At 34.3% G+C, this 22963-nt stretch overlaps 4 protein-coding genes across 11 annotated transcripts in view; 2 read left to right on the plus strand and 2 right to left on the minus strand.

Moving 5' to 3' along the window:
* The window catches only part of LOC130820487 (protein DA1-related 1-like), a 7785-nt gene extending 1381 nt beyond the window's left edge, over nucleotides 1-6404 (plus strand). For 4 of the 5 annotated variants that reach the window (XM_057685881.1, XM_057685883.1, XM_057685882.1 and 1 more), the window contains 9 exons: nucleotides 65-179; nucleotides 413-629; nucleotides 2942-3062; nucleotides 3201-3284; nucleotides 3964-4083; nucleotides 4196-4408; nucleotides 4496-4558; nucleotides 4640-4758; nucleotides 5715-6404. In XM_057685881.1, coding sequence (XP_057541864.1) covers nucleotides 65-179; nucleotides 413-629; nucleotides 2942-3062; nucleotides 3201-3284; nucleotides 3964-4083; nucleotides 4196-4408; nucleotides 4496-4558; nucleotides 4640-4758; nucleotides 5715-6123 — 1461 coding nt within the window. In that variant the 3' untranslated portion in view covers nucleotides 6124-6404. The remainder of the gene's footprint in view (nucleotides 1-64; nucleotides 180-412; nucleotides 630-2941; nucleotides 3063-3200; nucleotides 3285-3963; nucleotides 4084-4195; nucleotides 4409-4495; nucleotides 4559-4639; nucleotides 4759-5714) is intronic. The other variant, XM_057685886.1, reaches the window with a different exon arrangement.
* A 1083-nt stretch (nucleotides 6405-7487) lies between these two features.
* LOC130820488 (pentatricopeptide repeat-containing protein At5g66631) lies at nucleotides 7488-13342 on the plus strand. Of its 4 annotated transcripts, none has more exons than XR_009045218.1 (3): nucleotides 7488-9994; nucleotides 11318-11401; nucleotides 12930-13342. XR_009045218.1 is itself a non-coding variant. In XM_057685887.1 (1 exon), exon 1 carries the CDS (start codon nucleotides 7851-7853, stop codon nucleotides 9888-9890), a length of 2040 nt encoding a protein of 679 aa, XP_057541870.1. In that variant the 5' UTR covers nucleotides 7488-7850; the 3' UTR covers nucleotides 9891-10007. The 4 variants fall into 4 exon arrangements, 1 of the variants encoding a protein (XP_057541870.1); XR_009045217.1 differs by lacking the exon at nucleotides 12930-13342 and adding an exon at nucleotides 11584-12028; XR_009045216.1 differs by lacking the exon at nucleotides 11318-11401 and having other exon boundaries at nucleotides 12930-13339.
* LOC130821669 (lysM domain receptor-like kinase 4) lies at nucleotides 11285-14528 on the minus strand. The gene is made up of 3 exons (XM_057687458.1): nucleotides 14462-14528; nucleotides 11617-12685; nucleotides 11285-11336 (listed from the first exon to the last, which is right to left on the minus strand). The coding sequence occupies exons 1-3, from the start codon at nucleotides 14526-14528 to the stop codon at nucleotides 11285-11287; spliced, it is 1188 nt and encodes a 395-aa protein (XP_057543441.1).
* Nucleotides 14529-20012: 5484 nt separating this feature from the next.
* On the minus strand, nucleotides 20013-22363 carry LOC130820489 (lysM domain receptor-like kinase 4). The gene is made up of 2 exons (XM_057685888.1): nucleotides 21043-22363; nucleotides 20013-20812 (listed from the first exon to the last, which is right to left on the minus strand). Exons 1-2 carry the CDS (start codon nucleotides 22310-22312, stop codon nucleotides 20145-20147), a joined length of 1938 nt encoding a protein of 645 aa, XP_057541871.1. The 5' UTR covers nucleotides 22313-22363; the 3' UTR covers nucleotides 20013-20144.
* Nucleotides 22364-22963: the final 600 nt, after the last annotated feature.

Below are 22963 nucleotides of genomic sequence, written 5' to 3' on the forward strand. Positions count from 1 at the left end.
GACAGTCGTAATTTTAGGAGTCTTCTAATGGTTTAACATTTTCTATGGGGGAAATTATATGCAGGGTGAATTATCGGATTATGAGAATAATGAAGATATTGATCATGCAATTGCACTTTCCCTTGCAGAGGAAGAGGAGAGGCAGCGGGAAAAAGATCAAAAAGGGAAACATGTGATTGGTAAGTTGTATATTCCTAACTATGGTAGTTTTGTTGCATAAATATGATTTAATTACTAATTAGATTCAATAAGTTGAAAAAGGTTTTAATACTGTTGTTTAATCTCTATTTGTGCTTGATTGTAAAACCATGTATACTTCAGGGGCTTAAACAAGATTTATAGTGTTTGTTATAACTTCATTGTAGTTTTAATCATCTGAAGATTACGATATATTTCTTGATTTGTCTTTTAGATCACGATAGTCAGCTGGAGGAAGATGAACTACTCGCTAAGGCTCTTCAAGAAAGTTTAAACATGGATTCTCCAGCTCAGACACCACCCGAAACTCCTCCTCGTCTTCCTGTACAACCGCTTCCTCAACTGCCTCCACAACCAACTCCTCATTTCCCTCCTCCAATCGATCGTGGAAATATGTGGCAGCCTTATCCGTTCTTTTCTTATGGATACAGGTCTTATATCTGAATATTTTTCAACTTTGTTCGAGTAGTTGCACAAAAATATTGTTCTTGTAACCCTTTTCCATGCATCAAGGTTCACTTTGGTTATTTTTCTTTTCCATTGAACAATATTATTTTTCAAATATGTCTGGATTTTCTTACTTAACTCTACTTCTTGAGTATACTTGACTGTGCTCATGTGCAAATTAGGCATTATCTCCTGTAGTCCTGTACATGGTTATGCTCTGGTAGGAAACCATGTTTACTGCATAGATCTAGGAAGAACTAAATATGATTTGCTTAGTTAGAATTGGGTAAATAATTTATTTACTCGGTGAGAGGAGCTAATTCTAACACCAATGGTATTCCGTGTGTTATAGCGCTTGTGGCTATGTACAAAATGGTTTTTTTTTTTAATAAATAAAAGAGGAATATAATTACCCTAAACAAATTTTGATACAAACTAGTATGGGAGGGGCTTACCTTCTAGTAATGGCCTTCTCGAGCCATACTAGCACTAAAACTGAAACATAAAACCCAGTAAAAGCACGAGCAAAGTAGCTTACGAAGAAGCTAACCGTGTCCTATCATTATGACTAATTTCCCTGTGACATATTTGACATGAATGTCATTCGGGTAGGGTCCATGTCTGATTGTTTTGTTCCTCTACATCCTTACATTGTCTATGAGAAACCATAGCACAAATCTGGAGCAATTGCTAAATCTGTTCAAATCACTCCAGCTGGATTGGCTGTATTGACAGACAAAAAACAATCTATTGATATAAAGCTGGTGGTAGCACCGAGGAAAAGCAGGATGTGCGTTTATGTCATAATGTTCAAGCTTCTGTCTGGTTTAAATCTTTCTCAACATTACCATCCTGCTCATAAAGCTGTACCTGTATTCAAACCCGTTTACTTTCCGGGACTTTCCTTGTTACACGCACTAACCATTAGTACTACCCCTTATGAGCAGCCTTCATCTGTCTGAGTTTTGTTATGCAGACTTGTTTTATATCCAGCTATTATTAAATTGGTGGCTTATAGGAGCATTAATCACTGCTTGTAGATGCCTCGTAACACAAATGTATATCTTTCTCAAGTGCTGGTTTTTTGTGCTCTGTTTTTGGTGTATTGATCCTTTTCATGCACTAACGTCCACGTCAATATCAATGCCAAAGCCTTAATCCCCACAATATGAAGTTGACTGCATAAAGCAAAACAATTCAAGGTGGGAAATTGCCACTACGAACTATTATTACTTGATTCAGAACTATCTAATACTAATCTACCAATAAGAAAATCAATTTCAATGATCAATTACATATATGCTCCCTCATTCTTTCAATTCGATTTTTATATGCTCCTTCACTTTCATTCTTCTTATCATTCTTCACTCATGCAGCTGTTATTTAGGTCATCTTCAACCTACTTTTCCCTCTTCTAACCTCCTTAAATGTCCAACCTTCCACTTTTCTAAATCATGCACTTTTGTTCTTCTTTGCAATTTGCTAGAACCAAACCTTTGCAAACAAATTTCTCTCATTTGGTCTTCCATAGGTGATCTATCTTAACATACATAAGTACATAACTCAGCTTTCCCCAATGAAGTAATGAACTCTCAATATAGGACACATAGTAGTGCTAGTCTAATGAAACTCTAGTATATATTTTCTTTTAACCTTTATGGAATAGCTCGATCGCAACTTCTTGTTTGAGGCATAATATTGCGATCACAACTCTCCATTTGAGTCCCGTTTCTCTGAGTCCTATGGCTAAAATCATCAATATCTCATTGTTAAAAATTCAACCAAGGCGCTTGAAACACTCTGTTAATAGAAGTTCCTTATGTTTCTTGCTTTACAAAACCTTTGCTATGATCCTCAATGCCAAAATGACATTCCGTATACTTGTCTTACTTTATAACACCTGGCCTCCACATCTTCAAGCATCGATCCCATATTTAGTTCCTTCCACTAATACAATATAATTAGAGCACAACGTGCACAATGAAACTTCTCCCTAAATAGGTTTATTTCATTGAGGACCACCGCAAATTCAGAAATGACTTGAACCTGTATCAAAAAGTCCTTGTTAATTTGTTGTTATTGAAAATTAAATTCAAATCTTCCTTGTAATTTTAATTTTAAAGTATACCTATGAGAATTTTCTTGCAAGGGATAACTTGTTTCTCATCACAATGGGATCATATCTAGTGGAATGGCAATGCATTCTGAAAGTTGAACTTTGGTATCATTTTTTCTTCCAAGGCATTGTGAACCCGTGGTAAACCTGAATGGCTGGTGAATTATGTTTTGTGGGCAGGACATGCTCTGGTTGTGGTGCTGAAATTGGTCATGGACGCTATTTGAGTTGTATGGGAGGGTTTTGGCACCCAGAATGCTTCCGTTGCCATTCATGCAATGAGCCGATTACTGATTATGAGGTTTGAATTTTTTTTTTTAAGTTTATATCTTTCGAGATGTTTATTGCATACGTTGAACATCTCTCTCTCTTATGTTTTATGATAACTCGGTTTCTGATACTCACCGTGTCATGTATCCATCTGTTTTTCCTGCATCAGTTCTCCATGTCAAGGAACCGACCATTTCATAAATTATGCTACAAGGAGCAGCACCATCCAAGGTGTGATGTCTGCCAAAACTTTGTACGTATCAGTTCCTATCCGATATGATTATTTTTCTTATGGAAGTGTAGTACTAAAGTTCACTCTTATATTCCTATATTTGCGTGTAGCATACTTAAAAATCACTAGTTGAAGGCTTGAAGCCGTTGTTTTCTTACTGATAAATGATTAAACCAGTTTGAGCTAATCGAAAAAACCAAATTATGGTAAATTTTAGGAATTTTTTGAACCATTTTGAACATATCGCGAATCTAAAAGACAAACTAACTAGCGAATTATGTTTCATAGAGTCCATCGTCATCACGAAATTATTTTTTCATGGATTCATTAATACTTGTAAAATATAACATACCTTAGTTTTCAATGATTACACATGATCAAGCCCATTCCAAAATCCGGTTCCCTTACTTTCCAATCATTGGAATTGGGCCAAATCACCATTTGCAAAGAAATTATAGTTCCCAAACAAAACTTAAAGGAATTATTGCACTTATTTTGAAATTTTTCTATTGAGAAAAAAATACACTTGTAAAAAAAGTATCGTATGATTGATATGGCTCGACACAATAGACATGCACAATAGGGGAACTTCAAACACATGTCTCTCATTTTAAAGTCAAGCTCCGCAAATTTTAATTACATTATGTAGTTATTGTCTTTCAATAGCTCATCATATCCCTCTTTGTTTCTGTACAATCAGATTCCGACAAATGCAGCTGGACTTATTGAATATCGGGCACATCCTTTCTGGATGCAAAAGTACTGCCCTTCCCATGAGTATGATAAGACTCCGAGATGTTGTAGTTGTGAAAGAATGGAAGTAAGCTGAGACAAACATCCATTCCAATTTCAAGTATTATATGGAGTTCAATTTGAATATCTTACTCAACCACCAAGTAACCGCTAACCTGAAATTTTAACCATTTGTGTAGCCACGAGATACAAATTATTTGGTACTTGATGACGGTCGGAAGCTATGTCTGGAGTGCTTGGACTCGGCGATTGTGGATACTAACGAATGCCAGCCTCTTTATTTAGAAATTCAAGAATTTTACGAAGGGTTGAACATGAAAGTTGAGCAGCAAGTACCGTTACTCCTTGTGGAGAGGCAAGCGCTCAATGAAGCTATGGAAGGAGAAAAACAAGTAAAGATCGCATCGTTCTTTTCCGTTTGTTTTTGTTCAACACAGTTTTCCCAACTTTTTTTTCTCATCTTTACTCGTTTCTACTAGGGCCATTATCACCTACCCGAGACAAGAGGACTCTGCCTCTCGGAAGAACAGACTGTGCGCACGGTGAGATAGTGTTTTCATCGTGCATGTATAATAATGAGTATTTGTCTTTTGTTCTTACTTTTATCAGTCTCCAAATACCAGATTCTGAGAAGGCCAAGGATTGGAGGAGGGCACAAAATTATGGACATGATAACTGAGCCGTATAGACTGATCCGTCGGTGCGAAGTCACAGCTATTTTGATTCTTTATGGCCTTCCCAGGTACATAACTCTTTGTCACAAAAACGTTGTCCATATAGTAAATCTCGGGCTTTCGTTTTTCACGTGAAATCTTTTTATTTGAATCTATACTTGCTAGAGTTTGTCCAAACTCATCAAAAAATTTCTAAATGTAAGCTTTGGTGGTTTTTTGTTTGAATGGAATTCCTATGAAATGCTTTACGTTGGCCGAGGAGCAAAAATACACACAAAGCTCTGTTTATTTTATATTTTCATAATTTTGAGGCCTAAGAAAAGTAATTAGACTAAGTCAATTGTACTATAAACTAATGTCAAGTCGTCAACTAATATTTGAGGCCCCTTAATTTGTGGGACCCTATACGATTTGACACCTTGCATATGCCTAGAACCACCCCTGTACGTTTTTAACATTTTTGTAAGTGGTCGATGTGTAATAATGTTCAGTTGGCAACAGAGAGCTAAGTATCTCAAAAGAAATAACACTACCGATAGATTTTGCATGTATTCCTATTGTGTTGTTTATTAATCAAGTTTCTAGGAAACGTGACTTCAAACTGTTTATCCATTGTTCTTTGTTGGTATGCATTGTATTATATCATCTTATTTGCTGATTGCATATTGGCATTGGACATCAATTGGATGTCAATTCTCGCCATTTTAGATTAGCTGGTTCGAGCAAAATATTGCTTGTGGCATATTCTGCTAATCCGTAAAGTATAAACACATTTCGTGATTTAGCTGTTTAATGAACTCATTATCCCATTTCCGTCATTCTTCCTTTCATTTATGTAGTAAACTGTACTAAGCGTAACAATTATTTTGCAAAACCCGTGAAGAAGACATTTTCTCAACAAACGAACAACATTTCTGTTGTCGTAATGACTTTTACCTAGGCAGAATTTGGCTCGTTTTTAGTCGAGTAACATAATACCGCCCTACCGTTCTATGTTACTGACAGTTTACATTTATTCTCCAAGGTTGTTGACTGGATCGATACTCGCCCATGAAATGATGCACGCATGGTTACGGCTTAATGGTTACCCTAATCTAAGACCCGATGTTGAAGAAGGAATATGCCAAGTATTAGCCCATATGTGGTTGGAATCTGAAATCGTAGCAGGTTCTAGCAGCAGTAGTGGGGCATCATCTTCTTCGTCATCATCTCCAATGGATCCCGGAGCATCTTCATCTAGCAGTAGCTCTTCGAAGAAAGGGAAAAGGTCTCCGTTCGAGAGGAAACTTGGCGACTTTTTCAAACACCAAATCGAGTCGGATGCTTCACCTGCCTATGGCGAAGGATTTCGAATAGGTAACCAAGCCGTGAACAAGTATGGACTGAGGAGAACACTTGATCATATACGATTAACCGGGTCGTTTCCCTGTTAAGGATACATATATACTCCATTTTATCGACCCTGTTAAGGATACATATATACTCCATTTTACATACGTAATTCTTGCCAATTGCCATACAGATATGAATCAGATTAGTATTTCTTTACTACATGATTTTTCGGTTTCACGGATATATTTTTTGTGTGATTATTTTGTTGTATACAATTCAAAAATCAATTAGACGATATTTTGCAAAATTATGTACTATTTGTGTATCATTATAACAAAAGGTACGAAAATACGCATATTAATCGATATTTTTCTTCCTTTCATTTCATTTTGAATTTCATATTTATACTACAAAAGGAATTGAAAATGTTAACTGAACTTCTACATGATGAGTCATCTCTAAGAAACTTATACAACCTAAAATTGATAAAAGTGAGTATCTAGTAGGTGTGCCACAAACTGAGGCGGATTTAAGGTAGTTAATGATGTCAATTGAAAACATTAAATTTATGTAAATAATAATTTTATATTTAGAGATACTAATACATGTGCTGGTTAAGTTAGTTGAAGCTTTGCTTTGTGAATGTATTAACCTAGGCTTGAACTTCTTAAACAATTTTTAAAAAAATTCTGGTTAAGTTGGTTAAAGTTTTGTTACGTGAATGCATTGATTTAGATTTAAACCTTCTTAAAAACATTTTTTAAAATATTACCAACCTCATGCTTTTGTTCTAAAATTCGGCCTTGGTCATAAAATGTATTTAAAAAGCCATGGCTTAATTATTGTAAATTTTGACAATTTTGACTTGTAAAGTTGATTTTGACCGATTTTTTAAAAAGTAGATAAAAAAAACTCCGACTAAATAATTTGAAAATATATTTTTTTTCAACCTCAAGTAAAAGTTGTTGGACAATGGATTACTTCTTAAGTGAAGACGTTTGAAAAAACGGATTCAATTTATTTCTTCATACAAGTATATAACTGTTCAACTTTAAAACTTGATCTGATTGATGTAAGTGTAATTAGGAAGAAAACACTTAGATTTAAAAGTAAACTCAATGATTTGGGTTTTAGGCTAGAGACAAGACACACTCAATCTCCTCTAAGAATTAACACTTAAGACAAACTCAAAGTGATAATTGAAATTACTATTTCTTTGGACAAACACAAGAAGAAAAAGCAATGCATAAAACACAAGATTTATATTATGAAACAAAATCTGAATTTTTTTGATTACAAAACATTCCTTTATATAGGGTGAATACAAGATTCTAGAAGCTTTCAAATACATCCCCTATTTCAGTCAATACATCCCCTTTGTTGGTCAACGAATTCATGAATTAATTAGAGTTCATATATCAAAATTCTTCTAGCAAATACAATGAACTTGCTGATTTCTAGAAACTAAATTCATCCCCCTTATAATAATGAAAATCAGCCCCAAAAACTCAAAAATAAAAATAAAAATTAATATTCTGGACCAACATTACATATTGATGCCACCCTTGCTCTTTTGTACCATTTATTTGTTATCCTATACTAAACATGTGACAAATTCTGGTTTGCGAAAAAAAGAATTAAACCCGAGTTTCTCAAGAATTAAAGCAATGGCTCATGAACACTCGATCTTGGATCACTGATTTATCAAATTCTACTTCTTAATTTGTCGTTTGATCTCCATTCATGTTCTGCTGAAGGTAAACACTAATATACCATTGTTTATAAATACCCATCTCGTTCTATGTGATGTAATTGATCCATAAAATTCATGCACACCAAGTGTTCGATATTTGTCCTATTAGAACTTATTCTTATAATCTTGTTAAGATATCATGTAATGGGAGTTTTTGATTCAATGATTAGGAGAACCTTGTTCAATGTACATTATTTGTTTTCTAGTGTAACGCATCAAGCTCGCAGCTTTTCCCAGAAAACTGTCCCTAATCAAGTGTCGCAGTATTTCTGTCAAGCAAAACTCATAGACTCTATACGTTTAAGTCTTCGATCTGGATCACTTGATTCACTTGACCCTTTGTTAGAACATCCAAATTTAGATTCATTTGTAGTCACTAATGCAATTCGTTCTGCCCCTTCCCCTGAATCAGCTCTGTCATTTGTTGAAGTTCTTAAAAGGGTGCCTGAATTTTCTCATACCCAACATACCCTTTATGCAATTGCCAAAGTTTTTGCTAAGTCCGGTCGTATTCGACAGCTGAAAAAGCTTGTTGATGCTATAAATGGTGGAGAATTCCCAAAGGTTCGACGTGTTAGTTGTATGGATCAAATGCGGTGGTATGCTATTGCTGGTGATATTGAGTTGGTACTTACTGTGAGGGATGAGCTTCGTGCTCGTCGTAAACGCCCATGTATTGAATATAATAACATTGTCATGGATCTTTATGTAAAAATGGGCAAGGACTTGGAAGCTGTTCAGACATTTCAGAACATAATGCAAGAAGGAACTATTCCAAACTCTAGGACATTTACTATAGTAGTTGAGCACCTTATTAACTCTGGGAAAGTAGAAAATGCAAAAGAGGTTTTCGATATTTTGCCACGAATGAGGTTTAAGCGTACTCTACGGCAGTATTCAGTTCTAATAGAGGCATTTGTGAAGTTTCAGAAGTTTGAGGATGTGAAGAAGCTTCTTAAAGAAATGAAGACGGAAGGATTACTGCCTCCAAGATCTACTTTGTTGTCATTGCAACATATGTATGAGGCAGGTGTTTTGGAAGAGGGTGATGAAGTTTTTAAAGAGATGGTTCCTGATTATAGGATTCAGAACATAGAGTTAAGTGTGGAGCTCAATAACGGTAACGATGAAGAAGACTGCGATGACTGCAGCAGTGAATCTGATGTTAGTAGTGTTCAGTTGAAGCCATGGTTGGACCCGAGTGCTTTAGTACATGCATTACGACACTGGAGAGATGATGACATATCTGCTTTAGAAGAAGCTAAACTTATCTGGACTAGCCGCTTGGTCTGCAAGATGGTTAGACACTTTAAATCGCCTCAAACAGCCTGGCAGTTTTTCTGCTGGGTTACTAAGCAACCTGGATTCATGCATGATATTCACACTTACACAGGGATTATCACCAAAGTAGCAAGCCATGGGAGGGTTGATTTAGTTGATGATTTATTGTTAAAACTGAAGAATGAAGGATTTAAGTTGGCAATCAGCACAGTCAGACAAATTATTGATTTCTATGGCCTTTTCAAGGAAGGAGATGCTGCTTTGAAGGTTTTCCATGATGTGAAAGTGCTCTGTAATCAATTATCGGATTTTGATTACGTGCTTTTATATTCCTCTCTCTTACGAACGTTGCTGAAGTGTGGGAGAGATAACGATGCCATTGATACGGTCAAGCAGATGTCTAATGTTGGAATTCACCCTGATGCTCAGACATATTCTGGTTTGATGCATCATTTTGCAGTTCAGGGTGATTTCAGAACCATACAAAATATATTTGAGATGCTTAGAAAGTGTGGTGTACATTCAGATGCTTTTATGTATAAGACCCTTGTTCGTGCCTATTGCAAGTGTGGAAGAGCTACTCTTGCATTGAGACTTTTAGAAGACATTAGGAACGCTGGTTTGCTTCCAGATCGTGAGACAAAGTCGTTGCTTGTCAAAGGTCTATGGAAGGAAGGGAGACTAAGAGAAGCTTCTATTGTTGAAGAGACTTGTAAGGAGGGGGATCACATCCTTCCACTTCCTTCAGCTAGTCAGATGTTCAATGTCAGCTCTGCTGATCTTTTAATTATACACAAGTTATATAGTGGCAGTATTCTGAGTACTTTTAATTAGTGCTAGTTGGTGGGTTATCATATGTATCTTTGGATCATATTTTCAGCACTTAGTTGCATTGAAGTGCTATTTTTTCTATTTCCAGCATCTCCCTGGATTTCCAGGTAATCAATCTGATCCTCAATCCTCCAAATCTTGTATCTGTATCTGTTGATTTTGCTTTAGTTTCTGGATGCTCTTTTTTTTTTTTTTCTCATAATTTCTCCCTCTGTTCTGTTGCTTTCAAGTTGCGCAGATAATTAATTCCAAAACATGATTAATTTTGATTCCAAGAACTTGTTATGTTGTAAGGTGAGTGAGGGTCTGTATTTGTATGTATGGATGCAAGTTTGATGTTGCTAGTAGCTCTGAGGTAAGTGAGGCAGTGTAGGTGAATGGTATTACTCTGGTAGGTTTTGAGTGCTGCAGCTGCCATTTGTCTAAGTATTGATGCCCCCACTGCAGCATGCTTGAACGAGCACTTGTCCTCGGACGAGCAGCCATCTCTAGCAGATTCTGCCTCATTCTATCTTCAGTGCTCGAACGATCACTTTAGATTCTCGAATGAACAGCACCCCTCTTTTGCATGAAGTGAGAAATAAATCTGGTTTATTTTATGGGGTATGAATACCGTTTGCTCTTGGTTCAGCTGAGAGAAGCACAAATTGAGGGTTTGAGACCTTTTAAAAGAAAGGGTTAATAGAGAGAGGTTTCTTTTTGCAATCCTTCTGCTCAAGTTTATTTAGCGAGAGTGGGTTTCATAGTCTTTAAGTGAATTTTTTAGAAGGATTTTCCCACCTTCCAACTTCATGTGTTTTTGTCACCAATTTTTTGAATTTCTCAATTGGCCTTCAATGTTCTTCATTTCTAAATCAACCTAATTATCATCAATTTCCTTAACTGTTACATTCACAATTTTACGATGTCCGGCTAAAGTACTATTCTTATCACGCAAATTCTTGTGTGAGACGGTCTCTTTGAGAGACCATCCCTAATTTGGTCTGCCCATTATCATCTTTTAGTTTAATTAAGCTTTAATGGGTTGGGCATGAGAGATGTCTCTCAAAGAGACGGTTTCTCAGGAGACCGGTTGTTCTTATTAATATAGTATTGATTAATGAACTAATGGTTTGTGATTAGATGTCTTAACATATTACTAGTATTAATTGGTGGGAAAAGCTGATGAATTCTGGAGGGATTTAGTTTAATGATATGCAACTGATCCTTAAGCATGTAAGAATGGTCACGTGACATGTAATAAAACGTTAACAAGCACTGCTTGTATCATCATGTATAATCGACATGATCACATTGACATTATTTAGCTCGAGATACTCTGAATAAGAAAGGCCTTCTGTATTAATCATATCTATCAGATTGCAAAATTTATAACAGTACTTAGCTACTTGTTAATCTTATTCAGTTGCTAAACTCTTGTCGTTGTACAGAAAAATTGCATTTGAACATCTGCGTAACATCAGGCTGTTAGATTGACATTAGAAATCTCGACTGCCAGGGATTACAAGAATAATGTAAGTTCATTAATTCTAATTTGGTTATTAGCCGTTAAAGACTTGAACGTGTCTACGAGAGATTGGGGGGGGGGGGGGTTGCGGTGCAGGATTCATCTGCAGTCTGCCCTTTCTCAGTTGATGCGACTCAGTAAAAGCTCCCGAAAACTGACTTGTTTTGAATTTACAATGATGATTCCCAGGTCATTGACATGCTCAAAACTTTGGATAGGGACCTTATATTTTCTTCCATATCTGGCCTACTTGATGGATCTCTATTTAGACAAACCTCTATCAATCTAGCTAAAGAAATAGCAGGTTCAGAAGGATAATTTCCTTTTAACGAAGGATCAATCAGGCTTCTCAGCCGATCCTTTCCTTTTGTTTCATCAAATACACCCACAAAAACCTCTAAAATATTCCCATCAAGCCTTCCATACAGATCAACAGCCTTTTCTCCTGTGACCACCTCTAGCATTAGTATCCCAAATGCATAGACATCTAGTTTTGGCGAGAGTTCACCTTTCTCTCGGTACTCTGGTGAAACATAAACTTGTTCAGTCACACTTTGACCTTTCTGTCCTTCTCCCGCGCTTGCTGGACTGAATTTACTGATTTTTCCTCGAAAATCACTGTCAAGCAGAATTTTTCTGCTCTTCACATCCTTGTAGACATAAGGAGGACTGTTATAGCTATGGATGTAATTAAGCCCTCTAGCAACGTCTAACACGATCTGCATCCTTTGTGTCCAACTTAAAAACTTCTGATTAGTATTACTGCTGAAAATCCAGTCGCTGAGACGCCCATTCGATGCATACTCGTGTACGAGGTACCAGTGCCCATCATTGAAACAAACACCTAGAACACGAAGAAGGTTGAAATGATTGATCTTTGCCAGGGAACTAATTTCCTTAGACACATCCCCTTTCATCTTTTTAATGGCAGTTAGATCACCATTTATTTTACCCCGATAAACCGAGCCATAAATTCGTGAACCAGAGCTGAAGTCATCTGTTGCATATTGCAACTCGATGAAATTGAACACTTTCATCGATTGAGCTATGTCAGCTAGGCTTTCTAAAGATTCTCGATGTTCAACCTCTGTTTTCTTCCATATAGGATTCTCGTATGCTTCAAATGTCTCAGTGGGTAGAATGTCTGCTTGTTTCTTCGCTTTTCCTGAGAATGTGCAGTAAATTGTAACTACGATTACCAGTAGAACGACAATCCCTGCAACAGCCCCGATGACAGCATAAGCAGACATCTTAATTTGCTGTTTATACTGAAATCGTATGATTGTTTTGGCTGGAATGTATAATCAGAATTCGGGTTTAGAGATTCGGGTTTAGAAGGTATTTCGGGTTTAGAAAATGATCATAATGTTTGTTCAAATCAGGAAGGCAAAAGAATATAGCATTAGGTAGAGATTCCATTAAAAAGCAAGATGTGCATCGTGCAAATATTTATTGGTTGACATTATCAAACTCCAAGCTGTATGAAAACGGGCTAAGTTCATGGTGTCCAATAAATGGTTCATGTCTTATTTCAGGAATAAATCAAGATCTGTGTAAACTGGAATGATGATTGACGAGCTCTCCACCAACCAATAATTATGTGGCATTATAATCATGATTAAGGAGAATAGTTTCTTGCTAGTCTTCCTTAATGGTCTTGTATGATTGATGATATATGATTATCATCTTGCATAAAATGATTTAATGTTGTGTTTTCCTTAGCAAAGTAGAATTGGTCAGAGGTTAAATGTGTGTACATGCTATCCAGTAGTAGGAGACTAGGACCAGACTGAAAGATTGCTTAGGGTCTAGCTACAGTTGGGACTTGGGAGCTTTAGTTTTTATTTTGGTTGATAATTGATAGCGGATTGGACCATGCTTATAAAAACTGTTCTTAATGTACTTGATTTATTTTATTGCAAAAACTTGTGATTGAGGGTCTCATATTGAGGCCGTTCATATAGGCCGACCCAAAAGCTAAAAATTGAAAAATAAAAATAGCCCAAAATTCAAAAATTAGAAAATAAAAATTTAATTTTGATCTTAAAAATATTAATTTTGACAATAAAATTTCAATTTTGACCTAAAAGTGAACAATTTGAAAATTAAAGTGACACAAAAACTTGTATGCGGCCTCCAACACGCGTGCGACTAAAAAATTTTATACTTGCCGAATCAAACATTAAAACACCCATTTTAAGACTTAAAAAGTGAAATCTAACACTCAAAACACCTACTCCAAGCGTCAATCTTCTTTCTTCAGAAGCTCAATTTGATTTTTTAGCTATCGACTTCAACTCTTAAAACACTCATTCCATCACTTAAAATGCCAATTCTAATTTTCAAAACCCCTACTCCAGCCTTTAATTTTATATTTTACTTACCTACTCCAACTGTAGAATATCTATTTCAAAACTTGGAATATATTTCAATGGTTTAAAGTTTGTCAAATCCAAGACTTAAATGCCTATTTCAAGGTCCAAAATGTCCTATTCAAGCTTTAAAATGGCAACTTCAAATTATGGGCTGGACCTGTGAGTAGTCGCACTATACAGACGTCTCATAGGAGATCTGCTGTTAAAATGATCAATTTCTACTTACAAGTTTATAACCTGAAATGGATCAATTATTTTAAGTCCTCAATTTCAACGTTAAAGTGACCAATTTAAACCTTAAAGTGATCTATTATATATGAAGTGATCAATTAAATGATCAGTTATATATAACTTTTAAAGAATTCAATTTTAATATAATTACTTTTTATATTCTTAGAATGATTACTTATAACGTTAAAATGATTATTTATAATTTAATATAATTATTTTTTATAGTCTTAGAATGATTACTTATAATTTTAAAACGATTACCTATGATCTTAAAGTAATCAATTAAAAAAATGGGTTATTACATGAATCGTCTCACGATGAGACGGTCTCATGCAAGACGAGTTGCATTTATTTTATGGTTACATGAACGATAATTATACAAAATGTTAAAGCCTCGTCAAAAAATACTTCTTTTCATCCTTCATTAAAGTATGGATCATTTGATAAAAGTTTTGTATCACCACTTATCCTCATAATATTTGCAAGCTCAACAAGCTTCTCCATGTCTTCAAACAAGCTCATCGCCATTGGTATACAAGGTTTTTCATAATCTTCACTTTTAGCTTCTCTCACAACACTTGGTGAAAATTATCATGTTTCTTACCGGTGATAATATTATTCTTATTGACTCTATTAGTTTTCTCCTAATGTCTGTTTAATTAGTCTTCAGCTTTGAATTTACCACGAAGTGTCAAGGAACCATTTTAACCAAAAGCTTAAGCTAATGGTTGAGGCTCCAGAATATGCTATATACTCTAACATGAAAGACTTGGCTCCATTGCATTATTTTTTTGAGTTGTTGCCACACTCAGGTAGTCTTATCTTATCTCATTCCAAATATGTTGTGAAAATTCTTGACCTTTTGATGATGACTTCACATTTGGATATATACTATGTATTTCTTGGTAGTATTCTACGGTCATGATCCTCAAAACACAAGCAATCTTATACCATTTCCATTTTAGTGTTGAAGGATAATATCACGGTGTTGCTTTTGAATCTTGTAGGTTGGAAAACTTTTTCGATCAAAAAAGAAATTAAGGGATACTATGCAAAAACATTCTTTTTACACAAACAATGCCCCTTTCACACTTTACTACTTTTCTTAATCAAAACACACGAATCCAAACATAATAATTAATTTAAAGGCATCAATACACATATTAGATTAATTAATGAACTAAAAAAAGTTCAATAATTAACCTTCACAAAATGTAAACATTCAATTAATTAACATAAATAACAACAAAAACAAAGACTTGCATTTAGACTCCATGATAAAGCTAGGCTTGGAAATTGGAATCAACCTTATATCTTCTTCACTTCAAGCACATGATCCCCATGAAAACTCTTTTCTTGTGCGTCAAAATAAGGTAATGATTCACTAATTTTCTTCCTTCCAAAGAAAAAGAAAAGAATGGCTCCAATAATTATAGCTAAGGCACCTCCTAAGAGCACCCCAAAACTAAAATACACCCATTTTTTGCTCATTATGCTACCATTATTATGCATTGATAGTAAGAGTGTTGCCATAATAGCATCCTCAGACCCATTTTTAGGTAAGTTTTGTAATGGAACAACTAGGGCTGTGAATGGCTGTTGTTCCTGCTCGGCTGTGATTATGTAAGGTAACATGTATAACATCGCGATGTATATGACCAAAAGAAATTTAGACGAAGCCATAATTAACTCAGATGCTTTAAATGGCCGAGAAATATATTAAGTTGTTGATCAGTGAGATGAAGAGGGTGTGATAAAAAGAGGGACAAGGAATGATCATAAATATATACTCTGTTCGTCGCACTATATGACTCATAATGCTCACTCTTATATGGTGCAAATTTAAAAAAACAAAAGTAATAAGGTAAAGCTCTGGTGCAAATTTAAAAGAACAGAAGTAATAAAGTATTGATTTGACTTGATTTTATGTTTTATAATAGACAGCGAGAAATTTCTTAAAATTTGGATTTTACGTAGGAAACTTACTAGCTCTTCGTGGCTTTAAAGGGCTGTTCGTTTCTATGACATGAGGGTGTCCTTGAAACCTAATTTTGTCCACTAAACGACGAATCTTGTAATAATACTCATTTGTACTCATTGAAGCATATTACATGTACTACTTTTACTTTTTTTTTTTCCTAAAGTTATGAGTTTGTTGAGATTTAATTTAAAACTAAAATAGTTATTAGTTATGAGTTAGTTATTTTAGTTAATTGCTAAAAATATAGAAGTTTGTGGAATCGTGTTGATCCATTAAATTAGTTGTTAGAAATATAAGACTTTGTAGAATTATGTTCACTAATTTATCTAGAATTATTTTTTTATAGTTAACGTTTGATGACTTTGTAAGCCTATAATTAGGTTTATTTTTCTAATTAATGAATGCAATAGTTTTAACTTTTAAGCGATGAAGAAGTTTTACGTTTATTATTCAACCATATTTTCTTTCTTTAACTTTTCTCCGTGGAGTTTGATTGTCATTATTGTCTATGGTCCTCTAGACTTATCCTTCTCATCCTATCTTACACTCCAAAAAACTAGTTATGGGGTCGTTTGACAAATGATTATTGATTATTGGCTTTTTGGTTGGCTTGTGGGATTAGCCGAAAATGTTGTTTTTGTTGGCGTTTAAACTAGTTGCCAGTTAGATAAGCAAGTTGTATAGAAAGATATTTGATTAAATTAAGTAGTGATTGTTGAGAAAAAAAATGAACTAACAAACCGTTGAAAAAAACTAATAAAACTGACATTTTCATTTTGGTTGCTTTTTGATCAACCAACAAAGTCATTTATCAAATATTAATTTGACTTTTTGACCAATTTAAAATCATTTACCAAACAATACCTATTATTTTTCTATAATTCCAAGTTTATACCTCCGTTTTCAAATGCTACGTATTTTAGCTTTTTGCATCAAAAATTAGGATGGATTCGAGGCAACGTAAAAAAAATAAACGTAACTATCAAAGCTTTAAAAATTGACTAGTGAGGTTTTGTTCTTTTTCCCAAAAGTGATGGTCGATAATATTTGTTGTCTCTTTGGTTGGCATCTAAATAATACTCGTTCCGAATCAATTTAGATGTCCCATTTGCTTGGACACGGTTATTAAGGATGGTGTGAGATCCATTAAAAAGGGTAAGTAGTATAGGGTAAATAGTGAAAGGTAGGTAGTGAAGGGTAGTTGGGTAAGTAAGGTATATGGGGGTATATTCGTAATTACTTGTGTAAACTAAGGATATTTAGGTAAAAAAAGATTGACAAAAATAGAAATGGGACAACTAAAAAGACTTTGCCAAATAAGAAAATGGGACAACTAAATTGGTTCGGAGGGAGTACTATACAGGAATCAGGTTTAATTATTTTTAATAATTTTAATTTATTATAAAATTTTTTTATAAACAATTAATTAATAATATTAAACATAAAAATAATGATTTTAATAGCATAAAAAATTTAAAAGTATAGCTATCATATAAATTAAATTAAGTATATTTTAAGTGATTAAAAATATAAACCTTATATATTCGTCTAATATAGAATAGCGCACAAAGATCAAATATGAACTATTATTTTAATTAAATTGTGAGTTATCTCATTTTAATATCGATGAATAAGAACACTACTGATATTGTTGATATTAACGAGTTCAAGTATAAAATAGCAATTATTTGAATAATATATCAGTAATGTTACTCAAGGGAGTTCATTTGTTTATAAGAACTCAACAAGTAAACATGTTGGGTACTTGGGAGCACCTCAAGATAGGTGATCTCTAGTAAATTTTTAGGGTGTATGTGCACCAAAAATGAATTTAAAGGGCCAATGAAATAATTAAAAAGTTTAAAAATACAGATAATAATATCTAAATCGCCATAGGAAATATCTATATCTATAATAAATAGTTTATGTATAATTAAAAGTACAAAACACCATGACAATTTAGTATTGTATAGGTATTCAAAAACTTATAATTGACAATTGTATAGTGACTAACCATCTTTCATCTATTAAAAAAATAATCATTTTTAATAAATATAAAAATATAAACTAAATTTTCACAATCAACTTTGTAGAGTAAAACAAAATATAAAAATAAAGTACAATTTATTTTTTAAATTATTTTCTAATACAAATATACGACTTAAATTTACGCCCAATAAGCGTTATCATCTAGACAAGATAAATAGCTCAAACATTAGTGTCACTTTCAAGCTAGCAACTTCGTGTAAGTTTCCTACATAAAATCCAATCTCTTATTTGGCCTTTAAGAAATTTCTGATTGTCTATGTTGACAACATTTCCAATATCAAAATAAAACCAACTATTACTATATATAGATTTGTTCATACAATCCTTTCCCTATTAAGTATTCACCTAACTCAAAAATCCCACTTTACAAAACAAATACTCCTAAATGGCTTCTCCAAAATTACTCATTCTACCCTTAGTTTTCACAATATTGTACTTGTTCCCTTACATAATCATAGCCCAAGACCACCCTTTCACAGCCCTCATAGTTCCATTACAAAACCCACCAACTAATATTAATGTTTCTCCGATGGAAGTTTCTCGTATGACAGCCGCAATATTACCATTGCAGAATACAGAGGTTTCGAGCAATCGATGGCTGTTTTTCTGCTTTGGGTTGGTTTTAGGAGTGTCTGTTATTGTACTAATTGGTGCAATTCTGTACTTCATTTTTGGAGGAGCTAAACTCAATCCTTTTGTGCCTAATCAAATCTACTATGAAGCACAAGAAAAGGGTTTTAATGGAGAATATGTTGTTGCAGAGAAGAAGATATGATCATGGTTATGGTCATCAACCCAGCATCCCGCTTAAAGTCAGGGTCCGGCAAGAAAAAGATATGATTAGAATGACTAAATGGGTTATTACTATTTTTAATTAGTTTATTATTGCATTACTTTTGTATTATGCTAGTTTAATTTGTTTGGCTTTGATTTTCTTTGCACTTTTTGTCATGTAATTTTCGTCGTCTAGATCTATGCTCCCATGGTTAAATCCATGGTGCTTTGTTGGAATGTTTATGTAAAAGTGTTCTATAATAATAAGCTTTATATGTTTGGTTAGATTTTAGTATCCATTGTTAGAATTCCAACCATTTATTATTTATGGATCGGAGCGAATTATATGCGTCTGGATGAGGGTTGTTAAATTAGAGTCGAGACACTAATTGATAACGGTTATGGATGGTAGACAAATAAGTTGTCACGTTATGGGTTGTAGTTGACTTTACAAGGATGGTGCCGATAACGACACACGGATATTTGAGACATTCCTAAGAATATCAAATGAAAGGATATAAATACCCTATTACAACACCACGTACCATGTACATTTGTGATTAATTACCTTAAGCAGTTTGCTCTCAAATATTTATTGATTTTCAAGCAATATTTATTGAGGATGAACTTTATTAAAACAGTATTCAATCATTCTTACATTGATGAACACATTTATCCTATAAGACAAACAATAGTTTGTTAACATTACTTAGGCTTCACGCCACAAATAAGCCTTAATATTAACTCTCTAAGGTAAGCTTAAGAGCCACTGTGCACTACTTGGACAATGGTTTATTAAGCAAACATTTGGATACTTACTGACTTTGCATCTGAGAAGGTCCCCGAAAAACTATTCTGAGCCCTCTTAACCCTTGTTACTTGTGCAAGAAAAAAGAGATTTAGGGTGGTCTTATTGCAAGATTGGCAAGATAGTAAAGACAAACCCCAAAATCCAACATATTCTTTCTAAAGACACATAATTCTTATTTAGTTTTTAATTAATTGTATCCGGTTCTATACAGAAAAAAAAACATAGAAAATGTCTATACCATATAGGAAATGATCCTTGGGATGTTTCATCAATGAACTCAAAGTATATATACCAAACCTTTGAGTTATGTAATTATAAGACTACCCTTAATACAACCACTAATGTGTTTACATATACATTATACATACTGATAATATTACCCTCCAGATTAACATCATAGATATCGGAGACTATGTGGTATTCCATAGAAAATAATGCTAATGGCTGGATACAGGATACATACACATAACAAAACACAAATACATAAGACATCACAAAGCAATTATTACATAAATTTTTCTAAATAAAATCAAATACTAAACATACTAGTAGAGCTACTGGATTCACATACAAAGGAGACTGTCTCATTTCTTAACAATAATTGAACAATTTCATCCATTGTAGGCCGACTTCCTGCATCTTTCTTCAAACAACGATCAACTAACTCGATCATAGCAATCGCAATGTCTTTAGGGTAATCGTCCCCAAGAGACGAATCCATAACTTCATTCAATCGTAAACTTCCATCCTTTATCGTCAACACAGGCTCTATGATCTCTAACAAATGAGCATTAACACCTTCATACAGGCAACCCACATCTTTTCCTGTTAGAATTTCTAACAGAACAACACCGAAAGCATAAACATCAAGCATAGGAGAAACAACTCCATTCTCTAAATACTCTGGTGCTAAATAGCCCTTTGTCCCTACAATATGCTTAGTTAATGTAAAATCACCTAATTCATTTCCTTTTATAGGTCTTGAGTACCCAAATTTAGAAATTTTTGCTCTGAAATCATGGTTCAGAAGAATGTTACAGCTTCTTATATCTTTGTGCACGTGTGGTGGGCTTGTATAGCTATGGAGATAGTGTAATCCGGTGGCAACATCGCAAGCCACCTGCATTCGTTTCCCCCAACTCAAGGTTTTCTTACTCGGGTTTTCTTGGTAGATCCAATTACTCAAAGGTCCGTTACCTGTTAAAAAAATAACCCACATGTAATATCACATTGAAAAATTAGAGAGAAGTTGACTAATATATAAACTTGATGGGCAACTCCTCCTATCACCAATTAGTTTTAGAATAGAGTCTCATTAGGTTTATTTACAGTCAACTCTTTGTTGTGTATAAGCCCAATAACAAATTTATATGGTATTAGAGCTCGATGAAAAATTAAAAACCGTTACGGAAAAATGGACACATTACCTGCATATTCATAAACAAAGTACCAAACCCCATCATCATAACAAACACCCAATAGTTTGATGAGGTTAAAATGATGAATCTTGTTAAATACATTAATCTCTTTACTAACATCCCCTTGCATTTTTTTAATTGCAATCAAATCACCATTAAATTTTCCCTTATATACTGATCCTTTAATCCAATTATCAGAGCTGAAATTCCCTGTTGCACCTTGCAATTCTTCAAAACTGTATACTTTTAATGAACCAATTCTAGATAAACTCCCAAGAAACTCCAACGATTTTGTCTCTTTCGCTTGATCCGTCTGAGTCACTATCGCCTTTTCTTGTGCTTCAAATCTTGGTGAAGGCACAATTGGATCAGTTTTCTTCCTTAAACCCAACATAAAGACCAGAACCATTCCTACAACAACAACTACACCCCCAACAACCACCCCAAACCCGAAAAAACCCCATTTCTTGCTCGAACTTCTACTTGATGATGGTGTCTCCTTAGGGAGGATCGATGGAGGAGAAGACGGTGAAGGTGCAACATAAGCAGGATACAACATTCCAGACCCATTTAGAGGATTCTGTAACGGAACAAGAACAGTCGTAAAACCAAGAATCAAAGAATCCTGCTCGGTTTTCTCATTAGCAACAAGTGTTTGTCCCACATCCGCACCAAAACTAGTAGCAATAAGCCCAATTACATCACCAGGCTCAACAGGATAGCTCAAAAGATACCTGATCCCCTGCTTAACTTGTGTCCTACTAGGACAAGCACACCTTAAAGGGATCAAAAGCTTTTCATTAGCAAAAATATTAACAACAAATGGGCTAATTTTTTGAGTTCGGATAGCATGACAAGTAGTTAAGCCTTCAAAGATGTTTCGAGCTATAACATAGTAATTTTCATAAGGTTTAACAGTATGGGTTGTGTTTGTTTGATAAAATTTGCCTGCACAAGAACAGGTTATGGGGATTATGACCTTAGTATTTGTGGCTATGGTGAAATCTTCTGGAATGTTCTTATTGATGGCAGATATGTGGGTGGGGTTGGCTGATAAAAGGGTAGCTATGGAAGAGATTGTGTTGTAAGGAGGTTGGGTTCTGTAAATGAGATATGATTTGCAGGTTGTGTTTACACCATTGCAGTAATACCCAAGAGAGGATGATGTGTTTCTGCGGCAGTTGCTGGGAGAGTAAGGTTGTTGGGCTGTGATCATATAAGGTAGGAAGGAGAATAGTGAGATGATAATGAAGGGTAAAATGTGATAAGGAAAACCCATTTTTTGGTTTATGGTGGTTTTGGTAGAGGGGGTGATATGGTTAGGTGCCTAATATAGTGAGCTATCTTAGTGGGAGATATCAAGGCTGTTTTAATAAACGGTTGATAGCTGGTAGTTGATAGCTAATTATAATGACTGATTTGATTAATTGATTTTATTAACTTGATTGACCAGTTGATTTTGAACGAAACAAAATTGTAATGTAATAAGGAAAATCTATTTTTGGGTTATGGTGGGCTAGTGGCCTTGGTGGGAGGGGGGTTATGGTTAGCTACCTAATATGGTGAGCTAGCTATCTTACTAATAGACATCAAATTTTAATCTGACTTAAAAATCTAGTCCGATTAAAATTCATTGTATTAAGTTATGGTAAATTTTTTAGATTTTTATCAATTTTTTTGAGTATTTTTTGTTATTTGTATTAATATTATCCAACTATGACTAAATATGTTGTTTTTGGCCTAATGTTATACTATCTTGAATTCATCTCGATCAGTTGTCTTATTTGATTTTTATATTATATTTAATATATCAATTCAATCTTCAATATCTTTTACATTAAGATAATCAAATAAGATTATCTCACTTGACTATATTTTGACATCTATATTTTGACAAATCAAATAAGGGTAATCAATGAACAGTATTAAA

Source organism: Amaranthus tricolor, chromosome 8 (genome assembly GCF_026212465.1).
Source record: "Amaranthus tricolor cultivar Red isolate AtriRed21 chromosome 8, ASM2621246v1, whole genome shotgun sequence".
NCBI classification, from domain to species: domain Eukaryota; kingdom Viridiplantae; phylum Streptophyta; class Magnoliopsida; order Caryophyllales; family Amaranthaceae; genus Amaranthus; species Amaranthus tricolor.